A 19,227-nucleotide genomic window follows, 5' to 3' on the forward strand; every position below is an offset into this window, starting at 1 on the left:
GCCTGTCTACCTGCACTTTCCCGCTTGGTAAGTCTTGGAATCTTTGTGTTTAATATATTTTTCCCATGTGGAAGTTTCTTTCTATTTTATTTACATCATTAATTTGAACCCAACAATCTCATTCTTCTTTTTGATATAATCTAAAGACACTAACAACTCATCCACTTTATTTTTTATTCCCCTGATATTTTGATGAAGTTAAGTTGATACTATCCCTTAGCTTTATCCCTATTTACTGCACATGAAGATTCTTTTATTCTATTTTTCGTGACTGTTATCTGTCTGGACTTTGGCTTTAACTTAAAAAACCTCACTGTCTGGTCCCATTAACCACAGGGATCTACTCTTGTGTGACTTTGGCCCCCTTACAGTATCTGCTAATAGAGAAGCTAACATATCTTTCCACTTCCTATTTAGGTGCAAGCCATATATAGTGTATCTCCACCTGCCAATAGCATCAACTGGAACAACACTTACTTGAGACTTTGCCCGTGTCCGGAGAATCCTGTTCAGTTCAGTGTTGACATGCCTTAAAGCAATGTTTATCCAGGGCCGATCATGGCACTGAAAACCCTCCACAAACCACACATTTATGTGCCCAGTTTCTGCTCCTATTTTATCCAGGTCACTCCTAATACTATATCTTGGATTCATGCCAGGCTGTTTCCTGCTCCCCCAACTATAATTACCTGATCTTATTTCTGAAAGTCGCTACATAGCTGGCCGTTACCTGGCTAAGGCAAGCACTTGGTTTCACAAAACTTGTGCCTTGGTACCCTGCAACTAATTTCTCCTGAAGCTGTTGACCTATGCCCCTCCCATGACTGCTACCTAGAAGCAGAGTTCTTCCTTTCCTATTCTGATTTGATCCTGACCTGTCTTTTTTCTTTAAGCTAATATTCAGCTTTAGACTACATTCAACTACATCTGGATGAGGCCCTTCCTCCGCTACTTCAGATAGGAAGCCACACTGATTTACTAACTGAATTTAGAAAGTTTTTTCAGCAGTATCCATTTTTTGCCATTTGCTTGCTACCTTTTTCCAACACCCCGTCTCTTTTTCCTCCCTTCCAAATTCACATTTTCTAATTCAGCATCCTATTAAGCAATTTTTCTGTCCTTTCTACATAATCTATATTGCTATGGAAGAGCCTCATATTCTACTGTTGTTTCCTCACCACTACATTCACCCCAATAAACCATAACCTACAGTCTTCACAGAACACCTCCTCCTTCAGATTTCTATGCCAACCACCACATTTGCCACACAAAGTTTGACAGAATAATTTACACAAAAGCAGAGAATAACTTGGCACAACCTGTAATATGTAACGAAATGCTAATGTAAAGAAACTTTTAAACTTACTTTCAAAAGTTTTAATTAACTACCTAAACTCCATATGACAGACATGAATTAACTTAACTTTGAACCACTAAGTATAGTAAAAAATAAAGATCTACACATGCACAAAATTCATGCCTAGAATGTAGACGAAACTAATGACTACCAGCCTATACAAAATACTTTCCTTTCCATCGAAATATGCACAGAATAGCTAAACCTTCAATAGATAGCCTAGAGAAGAAGTAAATGCACTTGTTTAAAATGTAATATTAACTAAATTAGCTCTTATTTCACTACTTATCACTTATCTTAGCGAGAGCTACATGGATGTGTGTCTCGAAGACCTTAGGATGAATAGTTATGTCCAGAGAAATGAGGTGACATGGGCAGCTAAAGGCTGAAGGAGAGGACAGCTGATGGTTGGGAGGGAGAGACAGAAATGAGACATACTAGCAATGTGACACCAGTTGGTTCATCATGGTCAACACTGAAGGAGTAGTGTGTGGCACACGATGAACTGGAGACAGTGGAGAGGAGAATGTGAATGTAGAAAGAGTGACTTGTGAGGCACAGATGAGGATGATCATCTTTCCAGGAATGATGACAAGTAGTCACTGTGAAGAATGTGGGTAGTTAAGTGGTGCTCAGCTGTTGTTCTCTCATGGGAATGACTGGAGGATTAGGTTCATCTGCAGATATGATGACAAACATCTATTGGCAGACTATGCTTGGAGGATAGTAGCCACCCTTAAGAGCCTAGTATCTCTTTCTGCATACCGGGAAAGGAATTGAGAACATAATTTTATTAACACCTATGTCACCACAACTGATAGATGGTGGAACAATTCCAGATGGAATTTTTGTCAGAAGAGAAAGGGAGGAAGAGAAGCATGAAGAAAGAGCAGAAATACATTTATAGACTGAATGTGTCCCACATAAGTATGGAAGTTTTTGTTGAGTACATATTCCTCAGTTCTTGCATTACATTAACTGAACTAGGACATAAAAATAAAATCCAAAGATTATTTGATAATTTAAATACACCGGAAACACTGTTCACTACACTTCTTAATACAAGAAAGTATCTGTACTACAATTATAAATGCAGCTATGATGTTTTATTGGCCTCACCTGAAGAGCACTCTCAGGCCATGCACTAAACCAGTCAATTGTGCAACAATTAACAAGGGCAGGGAACTGTCGAAGACGTGCACGGAACACCTCTCCAATGGGACTGTTAGCAGAGAAATGATTAATCAGGTATTTCATCCAGAAAAAAAATTAGGAAATTTCTTACACAAAGTTATTACTGTCACACTCTGTGCTGAAATAATAAGACCAGTTTGCAACAACACCATAAAACATTATTTGACATTTAAAATCATGATGCAGTTATTCACTGACCATGTTTCATAGGTCTCATTATGAAGGGGGGATCTAAGTTTTGTGTGTATGAAGAAAGAGTGAAGGCAAGCAGGTGTTAAGAGAAGCAGATGTCACAAACTCATTACGTAAACTTTATTAATAGTTATCAATTAATTATTATATATTATCTGTACTTACACAGGAAAGATTTACATATCAAATCTGACAGAGAAGCCATTACTTTGTAAAGTTTATTGCTTTCCAGATTACACACAACAGCTTGTATTATCTGCAATATCTTTCTTAATATTTAAAGAAGCCAGTTTACAGTGAATGTTATTACCTGCCATGCTGCTAATGGAAATCTACAATCCTTGACTGTAGATAATCAACTCCTAGAAGCAGTAATTTGTAAGATATTTCTAAATACTGAAACAAGTAAACAATGGAAAATCCAGGATGGAATGTAACAGTACTAGAGAAGGAAAGTTGCTGCTCACCATATAGTGGAGATGCTGAGTCATGATAGGGACAATAAAAAGATTCACACAATTAAAGCTTTCGGCCATTAAGACCTTTGTCAGCAGTAAACACACACACACACACACACACACACACACACACACACATAAGCACAACTTGCACACATGTCTGCAGTCTCAGAGAGCTGAAACCACAATGAGAGCAGCAGCACCATTGCATGATGGGAGTGGCGACTGGGTGGGGGTAAGGAGGAGGCTGGGGCGTGGAGGAGAAGGCGTAGTACGGTGGGAGTGGTGGACAGTCAAGTGTTGTAGTTTAGACGGAGGGCAGGAGAGAAGGTGTGGGGGAGGGGGTAAATAGCGAAAAGGAGGGATATAAATGTCATTCCTTCGTTCTTTTCTTTCCTATGTTTCTCTTGTTGCCTTACGAACCGCACTCCACACTCTACTTATGAGCCACACTTTATCAACCATCTCGACCGCCCATAACAGATGGCCCTTAAGGACACGCTGACTGCTAGTGCAGCATCTTAGGTCCCACATTCCGCTGATATAATGAAGCCTATACCTCCAAACTGTTAACGCTCTCTGTGTCAATTCCTGGATTTTTACATTTTATCTGTTGCACTTTTACGGTGCTACACAATCTTACATCTCTAACTACCAACCTCTCCCCACCTCCGCACACTTTCCCCATTCTATGCCTGTTCGCACCCATGAAATCCACCTCTTCCAGTCACATCTGCTGTCCCTCTTACGCTTATTCACCTGTAAACCTGCTACCCACAGTAATATACATATATTTGTTATTGATTAGTAATTTTCTACGTTGACCCTTGAGATTTCTCGCAAATTTTAGTAAGTTTTCGCCTTCCACTATCATTGTCTTCCTCAGATTTCATCTCTTTTTTCCTCCTTGTGCATCCATTTCATACTTTTTGTACTTTCCACACATATTTGGGTGTATTTTTGCGTAATTTTTCCGACATAACTCTACTTTCTTATGAAATTTTTCGCATTTTTTGCACCACCCTGGATCCATGCTCCTTCCATCTGCATCAATACAGAAAAGTTTCCTTATTCCTAGCCAGATCCCAGTCCCACATACTGTTCCTGCATTGTTGCTTGTCTCATGAAATCCCCCCTAATGACCTTACCATCAAATTACCCATCTGGTTGCCACCACTCCTTCCACAATGACGTCCACCTGTTCAGATTCTACCAATCCTTAGCCCTCACCAACATAGTCCTGCAAAACCATATCAACCAAGCCCAATCCTCCTTGCAGTACCTTCCCTCCATACGCAAAATTCTCCTGCTATGCAATCCTAAATTTCTGGAACCTATAACACACACTGAAACTCTTTCCCTGCAGGATCTTGAGCAACACACACAACATCACCTCAAAAAGCTCTCCATCCTACTCACTTCCTACTCCCACCCTGGAGCACCACTGTCCACCACTTTTACAACCACCTCCAAACCGCCCCCACGCCCTCTCATAGCTGACAAACCCTGTCTTGCAGACCTACTACATTTACCCTACCCTCCCAAACTCCCACTCACCACCACAACACAGAACCCAGAACCTAAACAGACCCTCAACACAGTTATGAACATTTCCTCCAGAAGCCTTACTCCCACAGAAATATCAGCCCTTTCCAAAGGCCTCACCTTTTGCGCCACTCCCAAATTCAATCATGCTGGACTAGTTAAAGAGCTTCTCTCCTTCTCCCGGTCCCTGTAGTGGAAACACTTTTTGCTACCAACCAGACCAATCAGACTTAACCAAAGACCAATATTGAACCTTGCCTAACTCATTTCACTCCTCCATCCAATTGTGACCACCGCCCCAGCCTCCTCCTTACCCCCACCCAGTTGCCATCATGCACTGGTGCTGCTGTTCACAGTGTGGTCTCAGCTCTCTGAGACTGAAGACGTGTGTGCAAGTTGCGTTTACATGTGTCTGCTGCTGACAAAGGCCTTAATGGCCAAAACCTTTAATTGTATGAATGTTTTTATTGTGCCTATCACAACTCAGCATCTCTGCTATATGGTGAGTAGCAACTTTCCTTTTCCGGTACTGTTACTAAAACTATTACATACTCCTAGTAGGTTGTCAGAACTTCTTTAAAAACAGATTAATTTTATTGCATTTTGAGAGGTGGTAGTGTGGAGCTAAACAGAACAAAAATGTCAAGTAAACAGGTGCTCTAAAATGTATAACTTAAGAGACAGGAGCACTTGTTCAACAACGCTTCTGTGAAACATCTCTTCTACTGCAAGCTCTTTGCTATTACAAACAACCTACAGACTGCAATAAATAAATGACACACTCTTCTGTTGATGTCCATAGATAAAGCATGTATTAAACATCTGTTAGTGTCTTGTTGTAAACTGTATTCAGAGTTTTGAGTACGTGCACAGCATACATCAGTTTGAATGAAATCAATTGTGTTTTGATAAGTTTGTGAAATGCTTTTACAGTGTGGTTGTATCTTTGCATTTACCAGGACAATGGAAACCTATTATACCACACAGGGAATTGTGGATATTGTCTTCTGTCATGGTCTAGCAAATGGAAGCAACTGAAGATCATGTCCGTTTTATCGGTAGTTTAATAGCAGTTATACATAGGTGTGAATTCTGTGGGATCTTCTGTGAACCTGAGGTATTTACAATATAGTCACACTACTGAAAGTAAAAAATAGTCTAGAATGCTGATACACCTAAACAAGGTGTGATCAAAAAGCAATGGGAGTTTTTGTTTTTCTTAAAGAATCTTAATTTATTCATAAACATCAGCCTTGTCCCCTTCAAAGAAATCTCCCTCAGATATAATACACTTGTGTCAAAGCTTTTTAAAATCTTGGAAGCACTTTGTGGAACTCGCTTATTGTTATGGTGTTCAGCTCCTTCAGTGATTCTGTTTTTGTCACATCAGTGGTGGCAAAACGATGTCCTTTCATGGTTCTCTTCAGCTTAGGGACTAAAGAAGTCATAGAGGGCCATGTCCAGAAAGTATGATGGCTGAGGCAACAAAGAATGTTTGTTTTTTCACAAAAAAGTACTGATGTGTGAGTGGGAGCACTACCATGATGCTATTTCTACGGGTGGTTTTGCCACATTTCTGATTGCTTTCTTTGGACTGCTTCACACAAATGGTGTGTACTTCCAGGTAGTATTCCTTATTAACCATGTGAGCATAAGGCAGGAACACATGATGCACTATTCCATTGTAATTGAAGAAAACAGCGAGAAGAACCTTCAAATGTGATCACACTTATCGCATTTATATATATTCCCCCTCCCAGTCTTAGCTCTTCAGAGAATTTCCACTGGGATGACTGGGCTTGGTTTGGAGCATCATATGCACATACCTATGTTCCATGAGCTGTTATAACATTCCTTATAAGTTCTGGATCATTGTGAGCTTCATTTAGCAATTCCTAAGTAATGTCTATATGACATCATTTCTGGTTCAAATTCAACAACTTCTGAACAAACTTTGCTACTACACATTTCATGCCCAAAACATCAGCAACCTCTCTGATGGTGATTCAGTGATTTTAAGAACAATTTTCTTTACTTCTTCTACATTGTCAACAGTACCTGATGTCCTACAGCATCCAAAGCAGTCGTGGTCTTCAATGTCTTCTCGACCCACATTGAAACATCTATACCATTCGTAACACTTGTCTTTCTCATAGTAGATTTGCCAAATGACACAGGCAACATTTCAAATGCGGTGATGCACTTTATTCCATAACTCAAACAATATTTCATACAGATTCTTTGAGCAATCTTTTTTGAAAGTAAAAATCTGCTGTGCACTCAAAAATATATATACCCTTTTGCAACTCGTAAAAATAAACTAAATTTCAAAATGGCTGAAAATGCAAACATACATCAGAAACAAAGGTAGCAACAAAAAAGAGAAGGAAAAAAAAATTGAAAATTTGTTGTATAAAGCCCACAACATTACAAAATCCCTTTACTTTTTGATCACACCTTATTTACATCTTTTAAGATCAGTAATGCTTAGTACCACTGTCCTATGTTCGATATATTGGCCTCGCTGCAGTCTTCCACACTACTGCTGGTAAGTCTATAGGAGCACTGTACATGATAGACAAGCTCAGAATTGTGGTTGCTTAAAAAGATGTACCAGCCAGTCAGAGTCTTGAGCAGTTAGGTCATGTGGATTTGTGTCCTCCAGTGGCGTATGTGTCAACCAATGAACAACTGCAAGCGATGGAAACCTGACACTCGTCTGGCAGCAGATTTAAAAGTGCCATCTCTCACTTAGCTGTGAGTGGCAGCACATAGTGTGTTTCGGCCGTTTGACACAGATGCCATTGATACCACATTCTTTCCCCATAAAACTGTGTACTGTGATTACACAGTGATGGTGTGGATGATTACAAGAAGGAGGTCTGCGCTGTGGCACTGCTGATGCAGTTGGCTGCGGCACAATGACACCAACCACAAGCGTCCAGACATTCACATTACAAACATTCAGAAACATCAGCCGAGAATCTGGAAGTAGATGTTCATCCGACAGTACAGGTGGGTGCAGCACTGGCAATGTTGAGGACGCAGAATTTTGTACAGCTGGTGCATGCTCGATGTCTATGATGGCAATCACAGTGACAGGCATTGTGGCTCCAGCAGTGGCTGTGAAGAAGGCAGCTGTGGAAGTTGGCAGAAGTTGTTCTCTATGGCACAGCCATCGGGAGACCCACACGTCTGGTTGTCAGGCACCAGCGAAGGCTTGCTAAAGTGCAGCAGGCTGTGTTGCAGACAACATGTCTGAAAAACTAATCTTTATGGTAGAATTACTATAATCACAGGAATGAAATCATTTAGGTGCTGAAGATGGGTGCCAGATGTGCCATGAATGGTACAATCAGGATGGCCAGATGTTTGAGTGAAAACGCTGGTTTCCCATTTGGAAGGCTTATTATAGGCATGATAGGAAACCGCGTTATTCATACAGAACTTCACTGCAAAGTTTACATGAGAAACAGAGTGGTTAGGTGAAAGAGATGCAACAAAGTGGGGTGGTGATGACTATGCAAAGCACTGTCAGCAGGAATAGTGCAAAAGATGCTCAGAAACAACAACAAAGCATTTTCTCTAGAACGCTAAGCATGGTTCTGCCTCTCTGTTTGATTAGTGAGAGGGTGGTTGCAAAATTTTTAAATTATATAGAAGAAAACTGCAGACCATTGTCTGAAACAATTGTTTGTGACAATCATTGTAAGAAAAAGACAGAAATGAGTGTTTTGATATTGCTAGCACTAGTAATACACTGCACTGGAATAACAAAAGAAGGTTTCCTACATATATCAATGACAATGAGCCATCTTTTGCTCCAGGAAAGACCAGAAAAATCAATAGAAAAGTGTTGCCAAGGATTGTTAGGTCAAAGGCAATTGAAAAATTCTAGGTACTGCGGTACCTGATTATCCATGGTCAGTGTAGCAACAACAGGCAGATTAACTTGAACTTCCTGAGCTTTGATTACTTTAAGCGCATCATTGAGACAAGGACTGTGATGTTTCTGAATTTCAGGCTGTATTCTGTTATCAGCAAGGTTTTGAATAAATGCATCAGGAAGCACAGTTAAATTTACAGTTCCTAGTCATGCCCTCCAGTTCAGTGATCCATTCCTTGTCAGAATGATTAACAACGGAAGAGTGATGCTTGCCTGACAGCAAGCTGGTGGTAGATTCAAATCTGCCAACTCTCAATTAGCTGCGAGCAGTGCAGTGGGTGCAGTTGCTGAAGATGGCACCGGTACTGTAATGTCTGCATTTCCTGTGTGGAATAATAGGCTTCCATTATGCTGATAAGTTCAAAGATGAAACTTCACTGTGAAAACATTTCACAAACTTATCAAAACACAATGTGGTTCCATTGCCATAAATGTATGCACTCCACATGTCCAAAACATAAATATGGTTTACAGTAATATTAACAGATGTTTACTGTATGCTGCACCCATGGACAATAACAGAGGAATGTGTCCTTATTTATTTACTGTATTATGGAAGTTGGATGTAATAGCAACAGCCTTGAAGTATAAGGGATGTGTTTCACAGTGTCAATGAAGAACATATGGCGTGCATTTTGGAACCCATGTTAACTGCCTGCCCCCCCCCCCCCCCCCCTGATCTACTCGGAATCTCTCATGGTATAGAATAATTTTTTTTTTTTTACCGTCCTTTATACAAGAAGCTCCTCGGAAATAGTTTAAGCTCTTATTCTGAAGCAAGGCCCAGTTTACGCTATATCAAAGTACATCCCACACTATGTACACAACAGCCACACAGATAACATCCGCCATATACTCGTATTGTATCACCACTGACTCAGGCTAGCTCTGGGACAGTTCACATGTTGGTATCTTGTGTGGTCTCATCAGAGGTTGTTTCTGATGATATGTGCTCCTTATGTAAAGCCACCACAGCAATCCTCAGCGGGGCTGCACCAGCTACTCATTTCTGCAGTGACATCAGGTGGCACCACTACACTATTAAATAATTTATTATTAGTATATAGCTCTGGTTGATCATACATATTAGATATGTCACATGTCTAAGTGGTGAAAGGACTGCAATAGCACTGTTTCTAACACTTTTACTGTTTGAACTGGTCTCTTATCTCATTTGAGCAGACTATAGCTATTAGTGTATCAATTTGACTGAAATATTTAGCCAGCATAAAAACAAAACCTATCACTTAAAAAGAATGGTACATCCAGCATTCACACTATAAGCTGCACTGAGCTCTGAACTATTCAACTTACATAAATACATTCCACAGCTATCAGGTAGCATAAGAACCCTTCTCTTCTCTGTCTGTGATGTTTTTGTTGATTTTTCAGTGAATCTGGAAGCTCTTTCCGTGTATGAGTATTTTATACTAGTCATCATGAGGTTTCATACCACTGTCATTTTTTAAAGTAGTCACAGTGGCATATGACATTTGGGTGTCTTTATTTTAACATATAAACACTATCATTACTGTGCACTTACTGTCTGTTTAGTAACTCTGTACTTGCTTTGTTAATGGATGTATTAAATTTCCTCTCCTGCACAGATTTTTCATCTACAGTCAGTAACGGGTCTATGTTTCCACAACTAAAATGTAACTTCCCATCACATTTAGGACATTTAATGTTTCTGCCATGTTTCTAGCAGAAACTTCGAGAGCAGAAGTGTTTGTGTGCAGTTGCTTATTCACATAGATTGTGTGTCTTGGGAGATCTAGTGTTCAGCAACAGCCCAGTGTCTCACTTTCTTATTTTCCATTTTGTTGCTTCATTTCCTATTTTAAGCCTCGTGCTTCTTCTAAAGCACTATGATAATTTAATCTTTTTTTTAATTTTTACTTAAATAATTTTTATTCTCTCTTGCACAGAGCCATATTTTTTGCACAGGACTTGCATCTATGCATCTGACATAATACACAGTTTTAAAGTTTGCACACATTATTCCCTTTGGCACATGTGTTTATATATGTCTCCATGATACTGTTTTCACTAGTCTAATTTTTTGAACATATATATCCAAAGAACATAGAATACACAGTTAGTAAATTATACTTAATGAAAAAGATCCTGCAGAACTGATATTTACTTGCATTCACAATTATTGGAACTGGTGTCCTCTGAAGGCTGAAAACTCTGGCCATGTAAACTCAACCCCATACATGGATTAAGCACGGTAGATATTTTTCAGAATAGAGGCAGTTATTGCATTTTAATATGTAAATGATGCACCTCATCTTACAGTTGCAACTGGTATGTTCTCTTCATGTAAGCTGGTTATCCTGTATGGTTACTGACTGGTCAAGTCACCTATTATTTATTTTTCTCCTTAGATGAAAACAATAATTGTCCTGAATTACAAACATACATTTCAAATCACGTCATGACTTTCTGGGCACAATTACAAAACACAGATATCTCAATTACTTATAAATAATACAGCATAAATGAAGATAATCTACTCCTCTGACATTACTCTGGCTGTCCGACGCAAGCTGCCAATGACCATGGTTACATGGGCATGAGTGCTTGTGTGAATGGTGTGTGTGTTTCCTTTTCTGAAGAAAGTTTTGGCTGAAATCTAACAGTGTAACAATTTTTTCCATTATGGGTGTTTACAACTCAACATGTCATCTTTATGGTGAGTAGAAATCTATCCCTTTCATGTCATTGTTGCTACTCCTCTGACACACTTTCTGCCATACTCTAACACTTATCAGTAATAAATTCATTCAAAGCTACTAAAAAGCAGCTTCCCTATAAATTTTTTTCTGTGCTTTGGAAGTTTGTTAAATTAACTGATACCTACGTGTTACGAGCAATTTCTTACCCTTCAACACCCATTTGCATAAATCATTATACGTGTGTTTGTACAGAATCATAGCTGCCTACATTTGAAGGACAAATAACATACCATAAAATATGATTGCTCGGTTTGTAATTACTCTTTCTCATGTTATTGTCGTTGTGGTCTTCAGTCCAGAGACTGGTTTGATGCAGCTCTGCATGCTACTCTATCCTGTGCAAGCTTCTTCATCTCCCAGTACTTACTGCAACCTACGACCTTCTGAATCTGCTTAGTGTATACATCTCTTGGTCTCCCCCTATGATTTTTACCCTCCACACTGCCATCCAATACTAAATTGGTGATCCCTCGATGCCTCAGAACATGTCCTACCAACTTGTCCCTTCTTCTTGTCAAGTTGTGGCACAAACTCCTCTTCTCCCCAATTCTATTCAATACCTCCGCATTAGTTATGTGATCTACCCATCTAATCTTCAGCATTCTTCTGTAGCACCACATTTCGAAAGCTTCTATTCTCTTCTTGTCCAAACTATTTATCGTCCGTGTTTGACATCCATACATGGCTACACTCCATACAAATACTTTCAGAAACGGCTTCCTGACACTTAAATCTATACTCCATGTTAACAAATTTCTCTTCTTCATAAATACCTTCCTTGACACTGCCAGTCTACATTTTATATCCTCTCTACTTCGACCATCATCAGCTATTTTGCTCCCCAAATAGCAAAACTCCTTTACTACTTTAAGTATCTCATTTCCTAATCTAATTCCCGCAGCATCACCAGACTTAATTCGACTACATTCCATTATCCTCGTTTTGCTTTTGTTGATGTTCATCTTATATCCTCCTTTCAAGACACTATCCATTCCGTTCAACTGCTCTTCCAAGTCCTTTGCTGCCTTTGACAGAATTACAATGTCATCAGCGAACCTCAAAGTATTTATTTCTTCTCCATGTATTTTAATGCCTACTCCAAATTTTTCTTTTGTTTCCTTTACTGCTTGCTCAATACACAGATTGAATAACATCAGGGAGAGGCTACAATCCTGTCTCACTCCCTTCCCAACAACTGCTTCCCTTTCATGTCCCTATACTCTTATAACTGCCATCTGGTTTCTGTAGAAATTATAAATAGCCTTTCGCTCCCTGTATTTTACCCCTGCCACCTTCAGAATTTGAAAGAGAGTATTCCAGTCAACATTGTCAAAAGCTTTCTCTAAGTATACAAATGCTAGAAATGTAGGTTTGCCTTTCCTTAATCTATTTTCAAAGATAAGTCGTAGGGTCAGTATTGCCTCATGTGTTCCAACATTTCAATATGATTAGAATAAATATAATGATTCCTACAATAGAGTGTTAAAAGAAGATTCTGTAATAGTATAGAAAAACTCCCTGTGATTAATAAAACACAGAATCAAGTTTTACCAGTCACAATCTGATAAATTATTACCAATTACCTCATTGTCAGAAGACAATGAAAGTTGGCACGAACTTGTTTCACATAAGCTGAAAATAGGTTAGCTGGGGTTGGTGGGAGTCCCATCTCTGTCACAAAACCACGCATTTTCTGGTTGATGCGTTCCAGATCATCTGCTGCATACAAATTAGGGACGTCACCGGAGTTAAGAATACTGTTAACATCTTCTAGGAAGGACTCCAACTTAATCTGTAAACATATAAAGCAATTTTTGAGCTACATTAGTGCTGTGGCAAGGATTCAGAAACAAATCATATTTAATTTCATTGTTTTACTTGCTGATAAAAGGACTCTTTGAAATATGAGAACAATAAATTACTTCTTGTCTATTTGTCCCCATATTGAAGGTTGCTAATGGATACTAATGTAATGGTATTTGTTGAGAGGTAGCTGGTTCAAACATTTTTGGAGAAGAATTTTTGATCACCAACAGTTGGTTGGAAAAGGGTCGAGAGCAGAAGTATTTGTGTGCAGTTGCTTCCTTGCTGAAGTCCCAAACATCTCTACGGTGTCTCATAGAATGATAGCATGTAAAATAGTTTATTCTAACTACAGACCTGAAAAATTTGCATTCTGTGATAAATGCAACTATGGATTCAATGCCTCAAAATGTAAAGTTACCTGATAAATGCTATTTGATGGTGAAGTGTATCCAGATGAACTATTTTCTTGGAGATTGTTTGAAATAGATTTATTTTCCCCAAAAAATATCAAAAACATAACACTATTTCAGTTACTAGTACATCAGATCATCTGACGAAGCCCAATTTGGTAAAATAATATGTGTAAGAATGGGTTTGCAAAATAATAACTGCATGAACGCATTGATGTATTGGTGCACTCAATGGTCTTGGAAAATGTCAGTTGTGGTTGGTAGCAGGGCCAATTTGAAAACATTTCTACAGAAGCAAATTTTCTTTTGACTCCCCATTTCCCTCTGTATAGTTTCATGTATGTCAGTTTTTTTCACTTACTGTGATACACTGTGTACAGAAATCTTACTGTTGTGGCACCTAAGATGCCCCTCTCAGCTTGGTGCTCTATGTGGCAGTTTGTGTCACTTAAGATTTAAACTGGCCCTGGGTGGCTGAATGGTCTTGATAAACACTGCGTCAGGAATCAGCTGCGGGACTTAGCATCTTAGAACATAGAAACACTTCCATTTGTCTACTTCGACAGTTCAAAAGTTGATATAATCACTCTTTATCTCCCACGTGACAAAAAACCAACTCTGCACATTGTTGTTTACTTTCATGTCTACATATTAAGGGCTGAAGAGGTTTTGCTAGAATTGTCAAATATAACACCTGGAAATTAGCTGTTCCCGTTCCTGATTCAGTCAGCACAATGGCTGACTGTGTTTAATTAATTATTAGATTTAGGCAACTTCATACTCAGTCTAATATTTCTATTTCTACTTCTCCTTTCCTGCACAAAAAGTCACTCCGCATCTACATTAAGAAAAATTTATAACAAGATAATCTGACCACAAGAGAGTGAAAACTGTTGTTGAAGTTGAAATCAGGCAACTACAACTGCATTTTCAGAATCAATACTGGAGCAAACACATGATGAACCAGAGGCAGAATTGGAAAATTGGTTTACAAAATTCAGATGAGAAATATTTACATCAGAGAAGCACTCTGTTCACTGGTGGAAAAATACTGCTGATTCTCACCATAAACAAAATGAAGAAAGAAGTAAGCAAAGATCATTTTGGGCCTCTGGGGAAAGGGAGGCAGTCAGGGAAAAACTATTTTAGTTTTTGCAAAAGTAAACATTCCAGTGAAAAGTCTTTTTTATTACACAATTTCTTCACATGAAGGCTTTGTTTTCAGGTACATAGTGTGACAACCTAAATTTGTGCATCTAATCATTTATAAACAAAAAAATTATACGCACATTTTGCCAAAAATACATGCAAATTTTGCTAGAAATAGATGTTGCATTTTCAGGTCCTATTGATAACTGATCATCATACACTGTATTTACAGGAATATAAGGCAAACCTAATTGTTAATATGTACCCTTTTCTTCAGGGGTGCTTCGCGAAAAAATTATTTTTAAACTATTCTGAGTAACCAAAATCATGAAATGTTTTATTTAAATAAAGTTTCTGCCTAAAAAATTAACATTACACTTATCCTAAATTGATGCCATTTATTGGTTGTCTACATTTTGATAACACAAGGAGAAATAAAATATATGAAAAGAAATGGTTCACATTAGTTTGTTGACTTTTTCCTTTCTACGTTCTTCGCTTACTAACCCTGTCAACTGTGATGTCGCTATTTTTAAACATCATCATGTGTCCACCCCCAATAGCTGAGTGGTCAGTGCAACTGAATGTCAATCCTAAGGGCCCGGGTTCGATTCCCGGCTGAGTCGGAGATTTCCTCCACTCAGGGACTGGGTGTTGTGTTATCCTAATCATCATCATTTCATCCCCATTGATGAGCAAGTCGCCAAACTGGCATCAAATCGAAAGAGTTGCACACGGTGAACAGTCTACCCAACAGGAGGCCCTAGTCACATGACATTCGATTCGAACATCATCATCATCATCCTAATAAAACAGCTGTGAAGTTTATATCATTGTTGTCACAAATATTTGGCTGGTTTTTTCTGAATCTGTTGAGATTCTGAGGCTGTGGTTACCATGGAACCTAAGGCTTCAGCAGTTTTTACCTGAATACATTTCAGATTTCACTTCTACACTGACGTGAGAATGTTACAATGGCTCTTGCATCCAAACAAATAGTTTGTCTACCTGTCTTTGACTGCCTGTGTAGAACCAGCACTCTCTTTCATTCCCCATCATACATCATGGTGCACATCGACAACATTGCAGTACCAACACGTATATACACCACATCTCCTGTACAGACATATACCATCTCCTACAGGAATGGATACTGTTGTTGAGTATTTGTCCAATTTTTAAGTCAGTTCAGTTCAGACTACAAATGGATTCATGCAAAATGTAGCTTAAGCATGGTAGATATTCCTAAAATTACAGAGTACATGGGATACATTCCCATGATTGGCAACATGACACGATTTGCTGCCCGCTCACTGCCCCCCTCCCCACACTCAGTTCAGTCATGCTCCCCCCCCCCCCCCCCCCCCCCCCCCCACGAATCCCTACAGTATTGCTGTGCTTGAGCAACTGTGAACCATGGACTGCAATATTTAGTAGGGTAGAAGTCCTCTGTAACATCAGCAACTAACACATAAGTAAAAGATCGCAATCACAATACAGTCCAGTTCCCGAAATTTCCTCATCTTGCGATCTACTGAACTAACTCCTCGATGAGTCTTGCTGCTGTAATTTATTCTCATGACAATAATTATGTTGTTGTTGTTGTTGTTGTTGTTGTGGTGGTCTTCAGTCCTGAGACTGGTTTGATGCAGCTCTCCATGCTACTCTATCCTGTGCAAGCTTCTTCATCTCCCAGTACCTACTGCAACCTACATCCTTCTGAATCTGCTTAGTGTATTCATCTCTTGGACTCCCTATAAGATTTTTACCCTCCACGCTGCCCTCCAATACTAAATTGGTGATCCCTTGATGCCTCAGAACACTTCCTACAAACCGATCCCTTCTTCTGGTCAAGTTGTGCCACAAACTTCTCTTCTCCCCAATCTTATTCAATACTTCCTCATTAGTTATGTGATCTACCCATCTAATCTTCAGCATTTTTCTGTAGCACCACATTTCGAAAGCTTCTATTCTCTTTGTGTCCAAACTATTTATCGTCCATGTTTCACTTCCATACATGGCTACATTCCACACAAATACTTTCAGAAATGACTTCCTGACACTTAAATCTATACTCCACGTTAACAAATTTCTCTTCTTCAGAAATGCTTTCCTTCCCCTTGCCAGTCTACATTTTATATCCTCTCTACTTCGACCACCATCAGTTATTTTGCTCCCCAAATAGCAAAACTCATTTACTACTTTAAGTGTCTCATTTCCTAATCTAATTCCCTCAGCATCACCAGACTTAATTTGACTACACTCCATTATCCTCGTTTTGCTTTTGTTGATGTTCATCTTATATCCTCCTTTCAAGACATTGTCCATTCCATTCAACTGCTATTCCAAGTCCTTTGCTGCCTCTGACAGAATTACAATGTCATCGGCGAACTTCAAAGTTTTTATTTCTTCTCTATGGATTGTAATACCAACTCCGAATTTTTCTTTTGTTCCCTCTAGTGCTTGCTCAATATACAGATTGAATAAAATCGGGGATAGGCTACAACCCTGTCTCACTCCATTCCCAACCACAGCTTCCCTTTCATGCCCCTTGACTCTTATAACTGCTATCTGGTTTCTGTACAAATTGCAAATAGCCTTACGCTCCCTGTATTTTACCCCTGCCACCTTTAGAATTTGAAAGAGAATATTCCAGTCAACATTGTCAAAAGCTTTCTCTAAGTCTACAAATGCTGGAAACGTAGGTTTGCCTTTCCTTAATCTTTCTTCTAAGATAAGTCGTAAGGTCAGTACTGCCTCACGTGTTCCAGTATTTCTACGGAATCCAAACTGATCTTCCCCGAGGTCGGCCTCTACTAGTTTTTCCATTCGTCTGTAAAGTATTCGTGTTAGTATTTTGCAGCTGTGGCTTCTTAAACTGACTGTTCGGTAATTTTCACATCTGTCAACACCAGCTTTCTTTGGGATTGGAATTATTATATTCTTCTAGAAGTCTGTGGGTATTTCGCCTGTTTCATACATCTTGCTCATCAGATGGTAGAGTTTTGCCAGGACTGGCTCTCCCAAGGCCGTCACTAGTTCCAATGGAATGTTGTCTACTCCGGGGGCATTGTTTCGACTCAGGTCCTTCAGTGCACTGTCAAACTCTTCACGCAGTATCGTATCTCCCATTTCATCTTCATCTACATCCTCTTCCATTTCCATAATATTGTCCTCAAGTACATTGCCCTTGTATAAACCTTCTATATACTCCTTTCACCTTTCTGCTTTCCCTTCTTTGCTTAGAACTGGGTTCTCTTCTCTCCAAAGGTCTCTTTAATTTTCCTGTAGGCAGTATCTATCTTACCCCTAATGAGATAAGCCTGTACATCCTTACATTTGTCCTCTAGCCATCCCTGCTTAGCCATTTTGCACTTCCTGTCGATCTCATTTTTGAGACGTTTGTATTCCTTTTTGCCTGCTTCATTTACTGCATTTTTATATTTTCTCCTTTCATCAATTAAATTCAATATTTCTTCTGTTACCCAAGGATTTCTACTGGCCCTCGTCTCTTTACCTACTTGATCCTCTGCTGCCTTCACTACTTCACCCCTCAGAGCTACCCATTCTTCTTCTACTGCATTTCATTCCCCCATTCCTGTCAATTGTTCCCTTATGCTCTTCCTGAAACTCTGTACAACCTTTGGTACTTTCAGTTTATCCAGGTCCCATCTCCTTAAATTCCCACCTTTTTGCAGTTTCTTCAGTTTTAATCTACAGGCCATAACCAATAGATTGTCCACATCTGCCCCTGGGAATGTCTTACAATTTAAAAGCTGGTTCCTAAATCTCTGTCTTACCATTATATAATCTATCTGATACCTTTTAGTATCTCCAGGGGTCTTCCATGTATACAATCTTCTTCCATGTTTCTTAAACCAAGTGTTAGCTACGATTAAGTTGTGCTCTGTGCAAAATTCTACCAGGCAGCTTCCTCTTTCATTTCTTAGCCCCAATCCATATTCACCTACTATGTTTCCTTCTCTTCCTTTTCCTACTGACGAATTCCAGTCACCCATGACTATTAAATTTTCGTCTCCCTTCACTACCTGAATAATTTCTTCTATCTCATCATACATTTCATCAATTTCTTCATCACCTGCAGTGCTAGTTGGCATATAAACTTGTACTACTGTAGTATGTGTGGGCTTCGTGTCTATCTTGGCCACAATAATGCGTTCACTATGCTGTTTGCAGTAGCTTACCCACATTCCTAATTTCCTATTCATTATTAAACCTACTCCTGCATTACCCCTATTTGATTTTGTGTTTATAACCCTGTATTCACCTGACCAAAAGTCTTTGTCCTGATGCCATCGAACTTCACTAATTCCCACTATATCTAACTTTAACCTATCCATTTCCCTTTTTAAATTTTCTAACCTACCTGCCTGATTAAGGGATCTGACATTCCACACTCCGATCCGTA

General features: G+C 39.2%; 1 protein-coding gene across 1 annotated transcript in view; it reads right to left on the minus strand.

Moving 5' to 3' along the window:
• The window catches only part of LOC126278931 (dynein axonemal heavy chain 1-like), an 825,957-nt gene that overhangs the window by 271,641 nt on the left and 535,089 nt on the right, over window positions 1-19,227 (minus strand). Inside the window, 2 exon segments of the mRNA XM_049979209.1 lie at window positions 2,477-2,579; window positions 13,017-13,225. Coding sequence (XP_049835166.1) covers window positions 2,477-2,579; window positions 13,017-13,225 — 312 coding nt within the window.

This window comes from Schistocerca gregaria, chromosome 6 (genome assembly GCF_023897955.1).
Source record: "Schistocerca gregaria isolate iqSchGreg1 chromosome 6, iqSchGreg1.2, whole genome shotgun sequence".
Taxonomy (NCBI): Eukaryota; Metazoa; Arthropoda; class Insecta; order Orthoptera; family Acrididae; genus Schistocerca; species Schistocerca gregaria.